Source organism: Cyprinus carpio, chromosome A7 (genome assembly GCF_018340385.1).
Source record: "Cyprinus carpio isolate SPL01 chromosome A7, ASM1834038v1, whole genome shotgun sequence".
Taxonomy (NCBI): Eukaryota; Metazoa; Chordata; class Actinopteri; order Cypriniformes; family Cyprinidae; genus Cyprinus; species Cyprinus carpio.
The window spans coordinates 17427669-17449037 of NC_056578.1; the positions used below are offsets into that span (position 1 = coordinate 17427669).

Here is a 21369-nt window from a genome sequence, read left to right on the forward strand (position 1 = left end):
AATTGACACGTCCAACCCCATCACCTTAACATTCTGTCCCAAGCTGCCATGCCTCCCATTTCAGTGGCTTAGTGGCAGAGATGAAGAAGTCAATGGACAGCTTATCCGTACAATAGGAAGATGTTATACTCACCAGAATGCTGCAAGGGATGGCAATCCGGGCAACTTCCACTGAAGAACGTAGCTTCAACAGCATCTCTAAGTGAAGGTGAAAGATTCTGAGGAAAATTGGTGCCCATCATCACCTGTATAGCAGCGGAGCCTGCCAATCAGGTGAATGCTCGAATGCCTTTGGCTATTGTGGAGCAATAGAGTAATTCAGTCAGGCTTCAGCATCTCCCCATACATAATGTTGAGGGACCGACTCAATAAGGGAACGCCAATACTTAATTACGAGCTTGTCAATTCAGAAACAAGTTTGTACATGTTTAGGGTTTTTTTTTTTATTACAAATTCCATAGTTTATTATTACTTATTTATTTTAAAAACCATATAACTATGTTAATGAGTACCATGGTTTTACTTGTTGTGACCACTTCTCTTTAAATGTTTAGTTTTAATAAATTTTAATTTAAGTAAAATGATAATTAAATAAGAGCCTTGTTAATTTTATAATTAAATTTATATATTTACTCCAATTTAAGGCCCTATTACCCAGCAAAACATTCACGGGGAACTCGTGGGCCAGATGGGCTGGATTTGTCCAGGGCCAAATTTTAACCCTAGTCCAGCCTTGGATGTAACCAGGATAAACTATCGGCATGGATTTTTGTAAAAAAAAAACGATCAATCGGTCGACCTTTAGTTCATATATCAGCCACATCTGTTTTTATTATTTGGTTCAGGTTGTGTTATTGCACTGTTTTGGTTAAGAAAAGTTATCTGAAAAGTTATCTTGGCCACACTTTAGCTGTAGATTTGGGCCAGATCTGAGCCAAAAGGAATTTGCTGACTGGGATACTGAACATGTTAATTAGTTTTTTTTTCAGTAGCATGTAAAAAACAAACAAACAAACAAACAAACAAAAAAAGGTTATTCAAACTGGGAATACATTGGGCTATAAAAAATGCAAACAAAGAACACTGAAGCTGTCCATGACTTAATCTAATGTGAGTTATGCACTTTAGCATAAACTCTCATTATAATAACAAAAACTACCTGCACTGCAAAATCAATCTCTAACTTAACTACATATTTTCTGCACTTTGTTGTTGTTTTCTTCTCCTTATTAGGGGCATGTTTAGAGTTTTTGGGCCCCTAAGCAAGTAGTCCTGGTCAGTACTCCTTAGTAGAAACCTTGTGTGGTTTGTGTGATGCCTAAACATGCTTCTGCTCTTTACTTGCATAAAGTTGAGCATTTCTCTCAGGCGCTCTCACTGCGTTCCCCTGTCTACTGTCAATCCCAACTCTCCATGTGAGTATGAAATTCGGATTGAACTGTGCTTCAATAGAAATGCATGTGTATATATACTAGGCCTTACAAAAGTATTATTTTAAACTACTTTAATTTAGATATAATTTGTGTAGAATAAACATTTTTGATGCACTTGAAGTGTGGAAACAGGCCAGGACTTGTGACAGGAATAACTCTAGTGGTGTAGGGGGTCTCAACAAATTGTAGACCCACTATCACATTCAAAAACCATGTGTACTTACAAGTGTTTTTATTAATATCAATAACAATTAACAAAATCTTATTTTAAAATTTTATGATTCTGTATTCCTTTCAGTGAAATGTGATCAATTTAATTAATATTAAACAACAATTATACAAGAAAACAAAGCATTTTTATAATAATACTCCATTTTTAACTAATTGTTTCAGAGAGACTTCACTGCTGGACATCTGTAGCAGATTATAGCCTATGTTTAGTCATCTCCTCCACAGAGGTTCAGGAGAGCTCTCTGGTAGTCACCCTTAGTGTGCTCCTGAGGAGACAAAGACAAAGTTCTGATTAAAATGCTTTTTGAATGAAGGCAAACAAAGTGCAGAAATAAAAGAAGGAGGTGGCTAATAACTAAACAAATAAGAAAGAAAGAAAGAAAGAAAGAAAGAAAGAAAGAAAGAAAGAAAGAAAGAAAGAAAGAAAGAAAGAAACAACTGGAAACTTACTAAAATTGTCTGGTACAGAGATTTTCCAAAATTCCTCTTAAATTCTGTGCAGACCTTCATGAGATCAACTTCACAGCGGGAGACGATGATGCGGGTTACGACCTTATCTTTAACACTTTTACTCTGAAAACATCAAAATCAAAATGTTCAGTATAGACACACTTTTTCCGTAGAAGAAACTGATCAATACAACTCAAATTCAGCTAAGGTCACCTCTTTACATGTCAAATGACATGCAGTCAAAATGAAATAGTCACCTTCATGGCGTCATTAAGTCTGCTGGCAAAATACAGATGTTTGTTCTCCATGCACTCAACTGCAGAAAGACAGAGATACATTTTAGGACATGGTTAAATGTTATTGTTGTTTTCAGACTTTGATAGGAGTCTCTTTTCAGTTCTCCTCTAGATTCTTGCCACATGCATTTCCACAGGGCTTTCCACAAAATGTTCCTCACCAAACAGTTGAAGCGATTCCCAAGGAAACAGTGAGTGTGTAAAAGATAATTGAGCGAACAGGCATAAGCTTCATGAAATTTGCCATACACATCTCTATATCCAAGTGTTCTGACAGCTTATGTGAAGAACGGACAGCTGATAGATACCTAGTGTCAGGAAGGATTTTTCCAGATCTCCCTTCACCTCCTTTCGAATGCTCTCCTTAATGTCATATGGGCTGTATCTCTTGTACCTTTCAAACACTGAGAAAAAGAGGCTTTGGTTAGATTGTTGCATAAATAATAATGCCAACTGACTTCACAAACATCTCTGTTCAGGTGTCACCTTTCTGCAAGTGTGGGACACTCCTCTCAGAGAAGATTGAAATCCAGGTGGTCACATCAGTTCCTTTTCGATTCACTCCAGCTTCATAAAGAGACTAAATATTTCCATAATTGACAAAGGATTACAAAGAAGTAAACATTTTGGTTATTCCAGCATTCCTAACATGAGTCATCTGAATGCACAGTTGTTTCATATACTATCATAATATTATTGTAATCATGCTGAATAAACATACTGTCACTATGACTATGAATCAATTGAATTTCCTCAGTCAAAAGGGCTCTACTCACTCTTGCATCATTGTCGATCTTCTCATAGTCCACCACGTTACTTGGCTCATCTCTCTTGGCCTGTGAACATGAATGAAAACGTTTGAGTACAGTGATACAGAATCTGCAATATGCAAATGATGTTGGCTGTAAAAAAATTACCTGTTGCATATTGTGCAATAAAGTGGAATTTGATCATTATTACCACAAATAACTGTTATAGTTATCTATTATGTTACCTGTACAAGGGCCAGGAGCAGCTTTGCGAAATCACCAGATGTGTCTCCAGAAACATCTTTCTCCAACTCCTTCTTAAACACTGCAAAAAGAAAAAGAAAGGGATATGAATACTAGTGTATGTGTGCCTTTTAAAGGCCAGCGTCACTCACTTTCTCTGTAAACCTTCTTGATTTCCATTAGCTCTTCTTTACTGCGAGAGCAGACCATCTCAATAAGAGTCTCCTCATCAGTGCCCAGACCCTGCAAAAAACAACATACTGTCACATGAATATAATGAAAATAAATGCTGCTCTTTTGAACTTTCTATTCATCAAAAAAAAAAAAAAAAAAAAATATTAAGCAGCAGAATTGTTTTCTATTGCGACAAAGAATAAATTTAAAGACTTGAGTAATGAGTAAAATTTTAAAACATCAAATTGTATAATACTAAAACAGTTACTTTGAATTGTACAAATATTTCACAGTATTACCATTTTTACTGTATTTTTGTTCAAATAAATGCCTTGGTTAGCATACTAGACCAAGTTTTTAATCAGTAGTGTAGGTTCCTTTATTCATATTATTCATACATTATTCAGATATTTTTAAATATGGACCAGGAGTTTAATTTTTTATTTTTTAACAGAGAACAGCAGTAAACAATCAGTTTTCATAAACAATCAAATATACCTTCATAGATGATTTGAGTTCCGAGGCGTCATACTGTGCTGTGCTCTTCATCAAACCCAGAATCAGATGCTCCAAAGAGCCTGAGAGCGCCCCCTTCAGGGCACTTACCAAATCCTACAATACAAACAGTGTTGGAACTTTGGTACACAAGATATAATATATTTCATAAAGTTAAGATAATGCATTTTGTAATAGATAGTCCACATTTTGGTGTGTTATGGTGTATACCTTCTTTGCCCGTTTTTCATACTCAAATGCAATTTCAGCCCTTTGTGAGCAACTGCGTTTTGTCAAAATTTCAATGATTTTCTGCTCATCAATACCTGAATGAATAAATGAAGGTGAGAGTAAGAGGAGAAGATAGGGATTGAGAAAGAAAGCCATAGAACATCATTGCATCCTGTTTAAAGTAACAAGCTGAAAGTCAAATATTTCAGTGAAACTATTATGAAATCACCTTTTTATGTTCCACTGGAAATATAATCTGTGGTGCAAAATAGAATTGATTGAAAGTGTTTATGGCACCATCCCTTACCTTTGGTTTTGATGGCTGTCTCGATTTTGGCTGCATCCTCCTCTGGGTTAAAATCATAAACTGGGACCACTGTAGGGCATTTAGGTTCTCCCTCCTGAACATATATCAAGAAATATAGATACTGAAATATAATAATATTCTGGATAGAATCAGAAAATACATTTTGGCCAAAACAAAAAATGAATCTTAATAGCCACTTCAGTGTATAAAGAAGTGTATTTTGTTTGTTGAGTTTGTGATAATACTACAATTATGTTACAATTGTAATACCATACCCCTCCATAACTCAGTGTAAGTTTCGTCAAAATCTCAGACACTAAAGCCATTTTCCTGCAGAGGACAGAGAAGACATGTAATCATCCAAGGCGAACAATGATGAGTAGATAAAATAGGAGATACAATCTGTGTTTTAAGCCGCTGTAAAATACAACCTCACCCTTGGTTTCAAAGGTCTAAGTGATGGTTGTCACAGATACAGTGTTTAGCAGTACTGTGTAGATAAAAGCCCAGTTCAGTGTCATCACAGGAAATTATCTAAGTCAATAAGCATTTTACTGCCCTTAAAAGTGTCACTGAGAAAGTTATTTCTCATGTCATTAAAAAAAGACCGAAAAACAGAGTTTTGTTTTGCTATTATTCCTTAGCAACACTACAGGGGTTCCCCTGCAGTGCTAACAGGAAATCATTTTCTCTCTGCACTATACATTATGAGATGAGTTGTGAAGAGTTTGCCGGAACTTTGTTTAGGCACACCCGGACACACACCCTGCACACATTCCACAGATCAGTGAACCTCTGACCATCACACACACACACGCACACGCACGCACACACACACACACACACACACACACACACACACACACACACACACACACACACACACACACACAGCAAAACCACTACAGCTCTTTCTGCAGATTCCACTGGAGTAGAAAATGAGAAGTAGTACAATCAGCAATAAAAATGTGACAACACTAGTATTTTGATAAGATTCACAATACTGTGGCAGTCCTGTCAAGAGATTCAGTTTATGTTTCTTAGTCTAATCCATGGAGAATCACAACAGAGGGCCAGAGTCTTACCTTAGATGCTGTGGAGTGTGAAAGTGTCGCTGTGGAGTTCCAGTTGTATCTCTCTGTATATGGGATTACCTTTTAAATGCACTCAGCCAATGACTCACCGTCTCCTCCTATCAACCCACTCCTACACCCACTCAAGATGCAGACCCAAAAGTTGCTTATCAGTTATTCTTTTACTAGGATACACATTCCTTACAAAAATTTACTATGGTAATCACAGTTTGTGCCAAAATGTCAAAGTTACTACAGTAAAACTGTACATTTTCAAAAGGAACTTGATATTAACTATCATTGCCATCATAAACAAATAAACAGTTTTTTTTTCATATTACATTTATTTTATTCATATAGACAGTTTGATCGGGTGCACGCGCCTGGCCCTAAGTTAACTTTCGGTCTGTGTTTGTTTATCAGTCCGGCTATGGCGCCGTCTACAAACGCAGTTAAAGTTAAGGTGATGAGTAGACTGAAGTTGGGCTCAGGTGGTTGTGCTGGGATGTGTTTCCCAATACATTTATTTATTTGTGGCGCTCACAATATCAAAACTGACTGATTTTCCAAAAGGCTTTGTTGAATTAACATGAGCACATACTGCACGTTTAAAAATCAAAACGAGGCGCGGGTGTTTTATATGACTGTATTTCTGAAGGAAGACTATTCTTTAATTAGTCTATTAAATTTTCAGAGAATGAATTTGCATTTTCGGTAAGTCTGATTTACGCAGCAAACATATTTTTCTTGTTATCAAAAATAATCTACTCTAGAGGGACTGCTTAGCTGTTGTTATTGAATCTATTTGGAAGTCTACGGGAAGTTAAGTTAGGGCCACAAAGCGCGCATGCAGTAACGTTTGTTTATGTTGTTGCCGTTGAAACAAATGTATCATATTTCTGGACACATTTTGGAAGTGTTGTAACCAGTGATGCGCGGGTTGATCCAAAATGAGCGAGTGCCTGCGGTCACCCGCGGTTCCGACTCATCCAAAAATATTTTTAATGATATTCGGGTGGCGGTCGGTCGGGTCGTTGGAAAATAAAGATGCCGATTAAACCATTGCAATTTATATAGTAGTAGACACTACTATATAATCACGTATGCGCAGTATCATCAGCTCCTCGGTTCTCAAATCGGACGCGTCCGACAGAAACGGTTCTCGGTTCAGTGTACTGCTGATCCGAAAACCGATGCAACCGGTTCTTGACTCGAGAACGAGAACCGCTCTAACCGGCACGCTGCAGCTCAGTATCATCAGCTGTTGCGCTTCTTGTCCGGTGAGTGACTACATTCCGCCCATTTTAAAATAATAAATGCGTCCTTGAAAGCGCGCCGTTTTCTAACGTAGCCTATTTACTTTAACTTCTTAGGTAATAATATCAATGGTATGATGTTTCAGATGCGTTATCAGATGCGAAATTACAAAACATATAGGCTACATATATTTAATTGTTTTTTCAAAATAATCGCTAGGGACAGTTTGGCAGTCGCTGGACATTAGGGACACGTCAATTCTACGCCCCTGCGCTGAGATGAGCATTTACTACTTTAAAAAAAAGCGGGTCGGGTACAATATTTTCTTTTTCGTTTTTTTGCGGTCCGAGTTGCGGGCGGGTTAGTTGAAAACGTCGGTCGGTTGCGGGTTGTTTATACATTGACCCGCGCATCACTGGTTGTAACACAAAGAAAATGAACACTGACAAAATGAGAAACAATTTCTCGTTTCAAAATGAGAAACGAGAGGAGACATTTCTGAAGTTGTTCACATGTAAATCTCTCAAGGTCCAAATTGTTCACATGTAAATCTCTTAAAATATGCACATGCAGTTTCTGAAATAAATAGTCTGTGTCATTATTAATGTCTAAGGATTTGCCAATTGTGATTCAAAGACCCACACATTTGTCACATACATCCATACATATTTTTATTCATCTCTGACGTCATGGTTGCAGGCCTTTGCATGAATTTCAGTTATTCAGCATGTATGCGTGTGCAACATTTTTAAATTATTTATTTAGAAAAACTGTCAGTTTGGACGCAAATGGTATTAGGGTGAATGTTGAGAAATACAGGTGAGAGGTAACCCCACCCACGACTGTTCCTGACAGAGAGGATATGAATTAAGACACACTTGTATATCTGGTGTATAATAAAAGCAGTATAGCAAGAAAAAAAAAAAATCTATATTTTAAAACTAAACTATAACCACCACCAATAATAATAATAAAAACATGCATCCTGAAACTAAAGTAGGTTTGTAAAATATATAATTTGACTGATATTATGTGTTGGTAATGTTGCATCAGGTAAATATTCCACTAATCCCAGTTAAACATTCATCATTGTTTAATAGATTCTGCAAGCATATCAACTAACAAAATGACAATAACAGAAATGACAATGCACCATGCAGTTTAATTGATCATACGAGCACTGAGGATGAAAACACTCAGTGATTCATACCATTATTTTAAAAAGTTAATTAATTAAAAAAGTAAACACATCTAACTTGATATAAAAAATTTAGGGGATAAAACCACCATCAAGTCTTTCTCTGATGTATTACGGATTACAGATCAGTTGTCAAAAGAGTGAGTTAAACAGCTCTTTATACATCTTCAGCAGGCTCAACATGTTCATTAGGATCTATGTTGCATTAAACTTCTTCACACATGGTGTATGTGCAGTATTGGGAGAACGAGAGTGGTTTAACGATTCAAAGGAAACATGTTTGCTAAAGGTGTTGAAGTATTCCTCAATCAACAGAGTTTCTGCCCATGTCTGACTGTGCTCTCAGTCATAGCAGCAGTGATAACAGTGGGCTGGGTTTTATAGCGAGAGCAGACAGTAGTACATTATTATCTTTGTGGAGACATTTGTTCCCCATAATGTAGGGAATCTATACTTCTGATTTTATTCTGTTTATTCTGTTTCTATGAAAATCCTGTAGTCACTATATACTCATTTGTTTTTTAAGTTTACATACATTTCAGGAAGTAGCATCATTTGTTTTTTTTGGATATCATTTCAGTAAAAATCGCTTTGTGATTGCAGACATTTCCAACAGCAGTTGTTTAGGGGACAAATTAAAACAAGAAATACGATCAGTTTAAATGTTAATAGAACATCTTATTTTAAAATTTTTTAACATTTCCAAGTTTTAGAGAAAGGTTGATTATGTTCATATAACTTACTTGAGGTCATCAAAATTGCTGAAGCTGCCTAGAATTAATGAACCGACTGGTCATACAACAGAGAGCTAGAGAAAAATGACAAGTGTAATTTTCATCACAAGCTGTTGGAATTTTTTTTTATTGTCATCAGCACGTTCAACACACTATTTGTCAATGTGTGACATGTGCCTTTAATAAAAGTAATTTAGGGGATTAAACCTCTAAATACAAAAATCACAACATTAGATGAAAACTGTATTTCAAAGAAAACAATACTTTTGCATTTTTGTACAGGTATATATACAAAACAAAGGCAAAATACCTCAAAATGAACAAATAGGAAGAAACAGGCTATTTTTACAGATCTACTGGAGAACTAGTTGAAGAGTGCTTGTGGATTAAATCAAAAGAAGACCACTGGTTAATCTGTTCAAAATGAAGGATGGAAATCTATACATAGGAAAAACCCAAGTCTTCTAAACAGAAGGATGTTTTTCTTCAGTACAAACTGTGATCCACTCAAACGATTAGCATTACTCACAAATTAGCATATTATGGTGTGTACAGTGGGGGGAAATATTTATTTGATTTTGTAAGTTTACCCACTTACAAAAAAATGAAGGTCTGTAATTTTTATGGTAGGTTTATTTTAATGGATAGAGACAGAATATCAACCAAAAAAATCCATTTGTATTTCAGTGGGGGGATCAAATACTTATTTCAAAGCAAAACTTAGTACTTGGTACAGAAACCCTTGTTGGCAAGCACAGAGGTAAGACGTTTTCTATATTTTGTATTTACAAAACATTTTAAGGCTAAAAGTAGCTCATAACTTTTAAAATTGTATAGAAAATCATAAGAAAATTGTAAAAATAATGGGCGTGTCAGTCCTAAATTTAGGACTTCTACATTTTTTGCTCTAACTCTTAGCCCGCATTTTAAAATATTTATTTGAACGTGGCAATTAACATTTTTATTTTTAAACTTTATTTGAATATGGCAACACAAAATCCAGATTTTCTGGATTTTTTGGTTGATATTCTGTCTCTATTCGTTAAAATAAACCTACCATAAAAATTACAGACCCTTCATTTCTTGGTAAGTGGGCAAATGTACAAAATCAGCAGGGGATCAAATAAATATTTTCCCTACTGTATATCATACAAAACATTTGGTCATTTGTTAGTGAAAATATGACAACCTTAAAAGGGACTGTGTTACTGTGATACTCGCCTTAACATATACATAGAAAGATTAAGTACTCATGCCCCAAAACCAAAGCGAGACAAGAAAAGCAATACTGCCTTAGTGATGGGCATTTAAAGAATAATTGGCAAATTAAAGAAAGAACATTCCCAGGCCTCTGGACTAGCACACAGATAACACAACACGTTACACATGTCATAATAATAAACAGCTATAATCCATACTGAACCTTGATTAGGTCAGAAATCAATGTGTTTAATTGATGAGAGTGTAAGAAATTGCTAACCATTTAAGTGCATTAATACTTCTTTAACAGCCAACCAAGAAGTTAGATATATAACCAGCACAAACAGTGGGATTGAGGATTGCTAAAAAGATATTGACAGAGAATACACAGGCCCAATCAGGTGTCTAAAGAAATAGGAAGGGGGTAAAAACATCTGGACGTAGGAGAGGTCAAACCAAACCAAGCAAATTTCAAACCGAACAAAAACAATCGACAAAGTTCTGCATTTAAAGCATTTCCATGCATTTTTTGTTTTCAAAACATGATTATGCCATTATTATTGCTTTCTGCTCAGTATTATTTTGAATAATTCTTCATTTACACACCTGACCCTGATGCTCGAAGAGGACAATTTTACTAAACGACCTTTACTAAACCGCCGTCTCCTTGCAGTTTCTGACACGTTCACTCTCCTCCTCAACTATAAAACAATAGTTTCCCTGAGCAGTCCCAAAATACCCTTTTAATGAGGTCAGATAATTGATGGATTGTCTTTCACGGAACAGCTACGAACAAGAATACTACAGGTAAAGCAGTGCCAGCCCTTACAAAAAAACATTAAACAGAGACGTCAGATCGGAACATCTTTACTAAGGTTATTGCTTGTCCTTGTATGTACGCTGTGTGCTAAATGCATTCAATTTGGTTCAAATGCGTGTGTTGAAGGGACACAAAAAAGCTGACACAAAGATCCAACATCTTTTAAAAAACAAGCCTGTGTACACAGCTGCAAATTAAAGAAAGACAAAAATAAGCGGCCATTTTTATTCTCTCCTCTTCCCTGATGAGCTGCATTACTAGGTGCAAAAAACGTCTAGACGTATCTCAAAAAGGGTCAGTTAGGAACAACGCCAACCACCTCCATCCCCATGACATTTAATACAAACTGCTAGATCCCCTGGAATGTCAACACATGCCCCTGATCTGTCAATCATCTCGCCACTCAGCTCACTTTGACGGAAATCTAATCACAGAATCACTATGGCACAACAGGGCATCACACCACCATCTAGACAACGCGAGCTGGCTTTAAAAGACAGAGATTTAACAAAACACAAACAAGTATTTCAAAAAAGGCATGTTCCTTCAGGCTTTTTTGACTAATTAAATTGAAATCGTTTATTGCTGGGAAAAACACAAAGTGCTACCTTTCGTTAGGTTCTATACATCATACATTGCATGATTTAACTAACCATATAACAAGTATATATGCAAGTATTTGAGCTCACTGCCTCCGAACGTGCCATTTGATCCTAAAAGTTTCAGTATGATAGTGATTCAGGTCTCAAAGTTTGAGTCCCATGTCATGCCTTGTCCACTGTCTTCTCCTGCGGCTGGGGCAGTGGTTTCGCCAAATGATGTCCCTGCTGAATTTGTGTATACTGGAAGAGGTCAGTAAAGGGCAGTGCTGGGATGTTAGCACCAACGTGGGCTGTTGATTGTGGCACCGGAGAGGAAAGACAGGGATTTCAGCTCCAGACGTTCATTTCCTGACTTCGTCTACCCCAGTCAGACACCTATTACTGTCTATGGCCAGTAGAGGGCGCCGCTGGGGCAGTCAAATGCAGTGGGCGTTTCCACTGAGATCTCATTCAGTCAGAACAGGAGGCTGAAAGATGAAGCTGTGGCATGGAGGAACGCTCTGATGCATATTACAAGACATCACCAGTTTTTTTTTCTTCTCGCGCATCTCAAGTTTCCTCTTCTTCAGCCCGCCAGCCTTCTGGTGCACGACCAATGGGGCAAGTTCAAAGTGTAGCTGGACTCTGAGAAGAGCTTTGTGAGAATGAAGTGTACGTGAACTGAGGCTGAAGTGAGCTTAGAGTTCTTGTCAGCATGTTAGTATTATCTCTCTCTCTCCATCTCTATTTTCTGAATCTGTGCAGTATTAGGATAAGTCTCTATCAGGCCTCCTGAGGCAGAACCTGCTCAAATTCTGATCCAAACAGCTCCTTATAGAGCGGAGGGAAGCGTGTGTGGACCGTTTCTGGGTAAAGAGCTCTGAATGTGTTCAGTTTCTCCATATGGTGACGGCATAACATCCGAACAGTGGACACTTTACAGACAAGCTACAAGAGGGTGGCAGAGCAGAGCATCAGAATTGGTTATTATTGACCAGATAAGAATGTTCTCATTTGAGTTGGGAAACAGTGATCAGATGAGTGAATCTAACTAGTATCCATAAATGCAACAGCAATCATGGGTTTATGTACCTTAGCGAGAATTCCCTCATCTCTCTGGTTGTTCTGCAAGAGGTTCTGGAGGGCAATCTTGATCTTCTGCTGGAGTTTCTCCACTCTGGTCTTCTCCTGCAGCCAGGAACGATCTACAGACACATAAAGAGCTCAGCACCTACGCAGATTCAGCAGGGTTGGGCAAAATTTAGATGAATTGAAATTAATAATTGAATTGGTCACACCCCACAGGAATTGGAATGACAGGAAGATTTATTGAATTGCAGTTCAAAGAAATTCAACACTTGTAAAGTGTTCTGGGAAATGAACTGTTCTTTCACCCTGGTCCACAAAAGTACTTTTATTACATATTATGAAATACACAAATGTTTGGGGTTGGTAAGATTTTTAAACATTTTCCTGGTGAGCCTCTTAAGCTCACCAGCCTACTTTTATTTGATCCGAAATACAGTAATACTGAAATATTATACAATTTAAAAATAGCTCCTTTGTATTTTTATATATTTTAAATGTCATTTATTCCTGTGATGGTAAAGCTGAATTTTCAGTCTGAATTACTACAGTCTTCAGTGTCACATGATCTGTTGCAAATCATTCTAATATGCTGATTTGGTGCTCAAGAAACATTTCTTATTATTTTAAATGCTGAAAACAGTTGTGCTGCTTAATATTTTTGTTTATACGTTTCTTCAAAATGCATTAATAAATAGAAAAAGAACAGCAATTATACTTTTTTTTATTGTTACAATTAAAAAAGAACTTCTATAACATTCAAATTCAAATTGCAATTCTGAATAAAAGTTTGCTACTTCAATTCAAATTTTGGAATTCAATTGGAATTTAAAAGGTATTTTCGATTTAATTATGAAAGTTGCACAGTCCTGATATTAAGAGATTGTACAATTAAAGCCTCTGCAAAACTGATGCAACTTCAACTCCTATCAGTGAATCTCTGACATTGGGCTTGTTTTTCTTCCCTCACCTGCAGACATCAGCACGTATGCTGAAAACAGGCCAGTCTCATCTTCACTGAGCTGTAGAGAGGTCAGGCTCTTCGCAAACTCAAACACAGAGCTGATAAGTTCATCACAACCTAGAAAAGCATAAAAAGGAATGGTTAATGCCTTCCATTTCCATTTGCTGTTGCCTTTTCCTTTAAAAGAGGAATCCAGATCTTACTGCGCACCCAATGCTTTGAAGACTTCCGGCCCAGCATATCTGCTGTCAAAAAAGACAGTGTTGTTCTGAGAGTTATATGCCCGACACATCCTCACGAACACGACTTCTAAAGAACCTGAGAAGCAGAAAAACACGCTCATTATTCAGGGGTTCTGCCACAGTTTGTCACTACACTGAAGCCGTTATGTGAACCTGGATATGTTTAGAGGTTTATCTGAGGTGTACCTGCTTTGAGCAGCACGATCTGATCGTTCTGACACAGCTCCATGAATCCATCAATGCGCTTGGCAAACTCAACCACATACTGCACAGCTTCAGTGACTTTAACCGCACACAGCTGCCACATGTCCTCCTGAGACTAGATGGCGCAGAGAGAGGGGCTGTTAGTACACACACCTTATTATTCCCCTCAGGGATCGATCAAGTGCATCCATCCATCTTTCTGTCCATCAATTTACATACAACAACAAAGAGAAATGTGGGGGAAACAAATTAACTATTTAGTAAAAACTTGTCCTATTTTAAACTGTTTTCATGTTTATCAACAATGTTTTAGTCACTTCCAACTGTAAATTCCCGGGGTTTTTTTTTTTTTTGAGACATTGAGATGATTTGTCTCATCTGACCACTCGAGATGGTAATTCCAGGTGTACACAGACCCAAAGAGACATAACCAAACACCTTCTTTTGGTACGCGTCCACGTCTGTCTGTAAAACTGTCTGCCAGTTGCTGGGCTGTAGCTCTTCTCGAAGATACTGGCACGTCTCCATGTGAGACTTGCAGATGTTCTCTGACAGATGTTCTGTGTTAGAAACACACAAATGGAGTCAAACAGCTGGAATTGACACATTCCTGGGTTTGTGAAATGCACATAAGACACATTGAAGCTGTATATTATTGCCACATTTTCTAAAGCAAAACCACTGAGACTCATTTTAGTCAAAAAGAAAAAAAAGGTCCTGTGCTAGTCTTTGACTGGTCTGTGTTAATGAGGCACTTCTTACTAATGTCATGTTAAATGGGCCATGGAGGTGAGTTCACAGAGCCCTGCTGTTTCAAACCCCACAGCTGTCAATCATGCCCATAATGGCAGCATCCTGTATAATTATGTAGGGCGGCACGATGTAATTTCATTTGACAATATTTTCTTTCTTTGCAATTAGGTGCCAAATGATGCCAATATAACTAATAGCTAATCTATGATTAAAATAGTACAAATATTCTGTCTTTGATATCATCTATGATGCATTCAGTGCAATCTTCCATAATGATAACAAATATAATACATTTAAAAATGAAAAAAAAATAAATAAAAAAAATAATAATAATTAAAATAAAGTAAAATATCATTTTTATTTATATATATTTTTGCATGTGATTAGTATTTTATAATTGTTACCTAGGTCATTGTCAGGAGTTGAAGAGTGTCCGTTGCTATAGCAACAATATTGATCTAAGCCAGAGTCCGGGCTGAGGTCGCACACTGGTTCTAGTTTAATGCCATCCATGTCTAGACCTGACTGGTCTGGAGAGGGCTGAATGTCCAGGTAAAATCCACCAATCGCTGAATCCGCCTTTCCCTCCTCTGGGGTTTGACCGTTCATGTAGCCACTGAGGTCATTGGGGAGTTCTGTGGCACCATTGGTGGACAGGGCGTAAGAGGGCGTGAGTGGCTCTGCCTCTCCAGGAGGTTGAGGTTCCCGCCCCTTCTCTGTCGCATCACTCACTTTCTCCTCCTGCTGCTGTTGACGGTGTTTCTGAACCTCTGCGAACAGACTGTCCCTCTGCTTCTTAGACATCCGGCCGAACTTCACAGCTGTGAGTGAACACACACAAACAAGATGAAAGCTGTTATCATTAAATGACATTACTATCATAATGCATGTTTCAAACTATTGGTAACGCTTTACAGTAAGGTCCCTTTACACTGTAAAAATGATTCTTCAAAGCTGTAAATTAAGAATATTGGAGCATGCTCTACAAAAATGATTTTTTTCCGTTTTTTCAGAGTAGTTAATTTTCTTAATGCATTAACTAATATTAACTAACAATGAGGAATATATTTGTTACAGCATTTATTAATCACATCTTAATGTTAGTTTGTAAAAATAGAACTGATTATTTGTTAGTTCATGTTAAGTCCATTTAATGATATTATCAGATACAACGTCTGATTGCATTGAAAGTTTTTAAAAGATGAATGTTTTTAAAAAGATTCATAAATGCATTAGTATAACTAATGTTAACAAATGGAAACTTATTGTAGCATGTTACCAAAGTGTCTAACTGGTTTGTTCATGGAATGAGTAACAAGGTTAACGAGAAAGAAGCCAAGATCTAAAGGGCTGAACCACTCATCTCTTAAAGCACTGCAAAAGACACAAATAAATGAATTACAAAATATTCTAATAAATGCAATAACATTAGCATATGCCGTTGCGTAATAGCATCAAATCTAATGGTAGATGAACATTTTCTATGGAGAAAATGAATGGGATTTTTATATTTAAAACCCTACTCTCACATTATACTGATCTGAGGAGAATCAGATACACCAGCAGTCACATGCTCATCACTCAGACTGCAGTGAGAGTTGAGAGCCTACCATCTCTTGACATGCCCACTGCTAAGCATTTCTGCAGGCGACAGTGCTGGCAGCGGTTTCTGCTGGTACGATCGATCAGACAGCTCTTCTGCCGAGGACATGAATAAGACACAGTGCCCTGCTGACTCCTCCTGAAGAAACCCTGAGAGAGGGAACACAACAGTAGGTCACCTCAAGCTTGCATCTTTGAAGTTTGCAATGCAGCATGTTTCAGAATGATTTATTTACTCTTTAATTAGTACAGTAACTAAATAACACGTCTTTCAGTACTTCCATGCAAACAAGGGACTTTTAAAGGAACATGTCATGAAATACGCATTTTTATGCCTCTCTTTCCAGTGCAGTGGTGCGTTATGGGAGCTCCAAATTAATTCATACGCATGAAGAATGCATGAAGTGTAAATGCCTCTAGAGCACTCTTGTGAGCGCGTGCTCCTTCTGTGGTGGGTCACGCCACACTCAGACAAAAGTATAAATCAGGCTTTGATGTGCATTGTGAACGCAAAGCACTCTAGTTTTATTTTACTCTTTTTGTGTGTGTGTAAATGAGAAAATTTTTAGCCTTTACAACATGACTAAAAACAAAAAAATTGGCACAGAAATATATTTTACTCTTTGTAAATGAAATATTAATCTACACTACAATTCAAAAGTTCAGGGTTGGGGACTTTTTAATGTTTTTAATGGCAAAGCTGAATCTTCAGCATCATTACTCCAGTCTTCAGTGTCACATGATCTTTCAGAAATCATTCTAATATTCTAAGATTTGGTTCTCAAAAAATATGTCTTCTTACGATTTTTTTTTTTAAAACAACTGTTTTTATTTGAATTAGAAATCTTTTGTAACATTATAAATGTCTTTACCCTTACTTTTTATAAATTTAATGCATCCTTGCTAAGTAAAAGTATTAAAAAAAAACCTCTTACTGACCACCAACTTTTAAATGATATAGTATAGTATAAAAATGCTTGATCATGATTATGACAGGTCTAATTACACATTTTTAAAGAAACGGATTGATGCATTGGCATCTTACTGACAAAACTACGAGATGTGTGTGTGTGTGTGTGGTTTTTTTGTCATCTTACCTTGCATCCCTCACAGGTGATAACACCATAATGAATCCCTGATGATTTATCTCCGCAGATTTTACAGGGAATACTCTCAATCTGAGCTATAAAAAGACAGAAACACACTTTCAGCAAAAAAAAAAAAATCACACGTGTCTTTGCTCCAATACTTCCTCCTATGTCAGCTTAACATGCAAAGACAGCTTTAAATAAGACAGTTGCTAGTAATTTTCCTCCAGAACACTGTGATGCTTTTAACATTTCTCTGTTTGTTTGAGTGGTCCAACTAGCCCAACATAGCAACACTGGCTCAACCAATGGCACGAGTTTGGGCCTGTTGGTCCAAACAACCAAAATCGGGCAGTGTGCTTGGGAAACTTGTTTGGAAAAAGTTACGATTCTATTTACTGCTGCGAAAAAGACTAAATGAAGGTCTTTGAATATACTGTAGACAAACTATTATCAATCTCAAATCAATAGGACACATTGATAAAACACTGTTTGACAAAGCCCTTTGAAAACACTCTTTTCTTTCGTTAAACTGATCAGCAGAGACCATAATCACATCAAGACTAGTTCCACAGCTCCTGACCTTTGAGTTTGCTAATGCAGAGAGAACTCGGCCTGAGGTTTGTTGTAACCTCAGGCTTAAGCTAGCAGAACAACAGAAAAAACATTTTTCTTTTTAAAATGAACTAAGGCAGCACCACATAAAACACTCCATTTATTCAAGCAGAAAACAAAAATGACTATGACTGTTGAAATCACCCACGGGACTGACATCATATGCAAGTACAATCTGCTCTTTAAACATCCATTCATTTGGGTAACTACAGTATGACAATGCCATCCCCCCTCAAGCCACGAGCTCGCTTCACGATGATGCACTGATGTGCATTTCGGTAAATATCGAAGCCAAAATGCACTCCTAGTTGAAGATGGCATTGGTGCGTGCTGGATTGTGTGCCGTAGTCGTCGTGCATGAGCCCCTCAGCGGCTCAGCTGCGGTTGGTTGTGGAAGAGCATGCAGAGACGGTGTGCAAGGCTGTTGAGAGGGGTGCTGGGGGAATAGAGCAGGAGGAGAAATCCATTTAGAGAAGAACGATGCAGTCGTTCCGGCAGCCCTGAGGCACGCATACAGTACAGGATGAAAAAGTAAAACGCATCTTATAACCATCAGAGCACTCTCGTTTCTCTCGGTCAAATACGCTCAGACTTGTATGTTTTTTTTTCAGATGCGGACTCTATTTGCAAAGGCATCAGAGCAGTTTGAGAATGACTATTTTCTCATGATTACAGAAAGGGCTAATCCCCTTTGGTTCTGCATGTCGTATTCATTAAGGGCATCCTCACTCTCGCTCATTAGATGTGTAAAACCAATCGGCAGTAATTAGTTACTCCGAAGCACAAGACGCTAATCTGGTCTGAATTATGGATTAATACATCAAAGGCACATTCTCCCAGAGCTGCCGCTGAAGTCTTGCAGCAGTAGTTACCGCTGTTCGACTCTGATGCAAGAGCACGGCTTGCTATTTCAGACTACAGAAGAGGAGCGTTCATGAGGGCCATATACAAATGAGGATTGTGAACACGTGAATTCTGCACAATACAAGGGTTTGTGTGAAGAGTTTCGATTGTGGTGGATATTCTTAGTGACTGATTAATGTATGTATAAATGTATATTATATATACACTGTCTACTATATTGAATAGCACAATCTGTCAGCAGCCACATCTCTACATCAATACAGGAAACTGAAATCCCTGAGTCCACCACTAGATTTTAATAATTTCTGAATCACTTTTACAGACAAGCACCTACAAGCCAACCAATATTTTACAGGTGTGTACCAAAATCCGCAAACACAGACTTTCACACATAGAAGAGTCTCTTCTTCTTCTGTTTGCAAGTGTGGCTTCCTCCTCATGAGATGCTGTGTGGTTTGGTTTCTCTCCCGGTGTGAAAGTGCTGATGTGCTGTCTAAGTAGGAAACATAAAACACAGCACCCAACCAAAGTCAAAGCCTGCAGATACACACACAGACGCGAGTTCCCTCCCCCTTCTGTAATCTGTTGACAGCACTGACTCACATCGGGTTGAGATAAACTCTCCATCATAACAAAGGAGAAAAGAACATTCTGCTGCATATTAGCCTTAAACTGAGCTTTCATCAAGCATAAAAGTTTTTTGCTAACACCTAGATATTATTTCATTATTTTCTTATACATATTCATTCATTATCTGTAATTAGAGTGAATAGAAACACTTAAAAAAAAGAGCAAATTATCTGCTCCAAGAACAAACTGAATGGCGACCAAGCCCTTTAAACTCTACATAATTAATATTCATGGTTAACCCTAATAGGACACTAAATGAATCCACTGTGTTTCGGTTGTTCCCATCCCAGCATGTCAACTCTGCGTGAAACTCTTCAAATTATTAACCTTTAGTCAAGATGTCAGCAGGTCAGCCAAAAAAAAAGCAGTACTTTCACAACAACCTCTAGCTTTGTTCTTAAACAAAAAAGATGGCTGATAACCGAACATTTTTAGCTAAACTGAAAACAGTGTAGGAGGACACATCTGAAGTGCTGAAATAATCTCTAATCTGTCTGAAAGAGAAGCAGTGGCAGCAGCAGCAGCTCGCACAGATGTTCCACTGCCCTATACCTTATCACTAATAGATAATGACAGCTGCCAGCAAGACTTTGCATTGCCTGTGTGTGTGTGTGTGTATGCCGTGGTGATTCAGAGTGGGGGGTGGGGGGATTAAGTAAGACACAGCCGTTGGTGGAATAAACAGCCAGTCGCTCCTGTGGCAGTCCACCCCTGCCTGCCATAAATAGGTCAGTGGAACAACATTCCGCAATCATCCAGCATGGCAACATTCCCATGCCATGCCAAACAGCCAACATGGCCGCCCATGTAGGAGCTGTCAGAAAGACGCCATCGTATCACATCACATCACACACTTACTGATTTATTAATTATGCTCACGGCAGTTTCTGACTGACTGAGATGTTCCCTCAAACACGCACTAATGCGCATTACTACAGATCACAAAAGATCTAATATTCACTTTGCAATTCAAAACCACAGAAAACATGTAAATGAACATGCAAAACAGCACATCAGACAGTCCAAGAGATGTTTTGAAAGCAAACCAGCCACATTATACATGCAAGAGACATTAACAGCTCAACACATTAAAGAAACATTAACACAAGAGCTCAGAGACATTTCTGTCATGTGCAGTCTCTCGTTTCCACGGCTATCCCAACTTGGAAATCCCTCACCTACCTTTCATGGCTGTGATCATTAAGTACATCCTGAGGCTCTGTGGCCATGCAGAGGACCGTCAATAGCCTCGCCTCAAGAGCGTATACAGGCTGGGACGTAAGCGTTGTGCTGCTGGCTGATGGGAGCGCTGCTGTGCCTCCCTCTGACTCGCGTCTCTACCGCATGAGAATCCATGTGACCGTGACATAAGGACTAAAACCCTTTCTTCCCGCCCCCTTAACCCATGAATGACAGCTTTGTCATCCAATGGGTGATTAGTTAGTGAGTTTTTAGTTGACTATGTGGTTTAAAGGGTTAGTGTTAGTTCTAACCTCTCACTACTCTGCAACGTGTCTTCATGATACTATACTGTATGCAGGAAGTTGTCTGCAGGTGAGTCTTCACAGTGTTAGAGCAAACTGAAACACTTTCTCTTCCTCCACGAGAGGGTTTCATGGTGACACACAGGTCATTGGTTGCTCTGTCTCCCTTATCACACCATCTGTAATGATTGACTTCTTTGCTGATTTGTCATCACTATTATTACTTAGCACATTATATATTACTAAGGATCTAGAAATGAACTAAAGGCATATACAATGTGATGAATAAATGTTTTGAGGTACACACTGGAGGTATTTTGTGGCTCTTTTGAAATTTACATAAGTTATTATTATTTACTCAGGCT

General features: G+C 37.9%; 2 protein-coding genes across 6 annotated transcripts in view; both read right to left on the reverse strand.

Moving 5' to 3' along the window:
- Nucleotides 1-1489: 1489 nt before the first annotated feature.
- LOC109088836 (annexin A2-like) lies at nt 1490-5796 on the reverse strand. 3 transcript variants are annotated; one of them, XM_042760007.1, is made up of 14 exons: nt 5695-5738; nt 5046-5099; nt 4885-4939; nt 4610-4703; nt 4303-4397; nt 4075-4188; nt 3555-3645; nt 3405-3484; nt 3187-3246; nt 2897-2990; nt 2719-2814; nt 2372-2430; nt 2115-2237; nt 1490-1930 (listed from the first exon to the last, which is right to left on the reverse strand). In XM_042760007.1, exons 3-14 carry the CDS (start codon nt 4933-4935, stop codon nt 1871-1873), a joined length of 1017 nt encoding a protein of 338 aa, XP_042615941.1. In that variant the 5' UTR covers nt 4936-4939; nt 5046-5099; nt 5695-5738; the 3' UTR covers nt 1490-1870. The 3 variants fall into 3 exon arrangements, with proteins under 3 accessions (XP_042615941.1, XP_042615940.1, XP_042615942.1); XM_042760006.1 differs by lacking the exon at nt 5046-5099 and having other exon boundaries at nt 5695-5796; XM_042760008.1 differs by lacking the exon at nt 5695-5738 and having other exon boundaries at nt 5041-5099.
- Nucleotides 5797-11450: 5654 nt separating this feature from the next.
- The window catches only part of LOC109088852 (nuclear receptor ROR-alpha B-like), a 30097-nt gene continuing 20178 nt past the window's right edge, over nt 11451-21369 (reverse strand). For 2 of the 3 annotated variants that reach the window (XM_042760020.1, XM_042760019.1), the window contains 9 exons: nt 17421-17506; nt 16332-16473; nt 15126-15542; nt 14407-14528; nt 13951-14083; nt 13733-13840; nt 13529-13639; nt 12565-12677; nt 11451-12420 (listed from right to left, as the gene is read on the reverse strand). In XM_042760020.1, coding sequence (XP_042615954.1) covers nt 12256-12420; nt 12565-12677; nt 13529-13639; nt 13733-13840; nt 13951-14083; nt 14407-14528; nt 15126-15542; nt 16332-16473; nt 17421-17506 — 1397 coding nt within the window. In that variant the 3' untranslated portion in view covers nt 11451-12255. Of the gene's footprint in view, nt 12421-12564; nt 12678-13528; nt 13640-13732; nt 13841-13950; nt 14084-14406; nt 14529-15125; nt 15543-16331; nt 16474-17420; nt 17507-20702; nt 21295-21369 lie in introns of those variants that run through there. The other variant, XM_042760022.1, reaches the window with a different exon arrangement.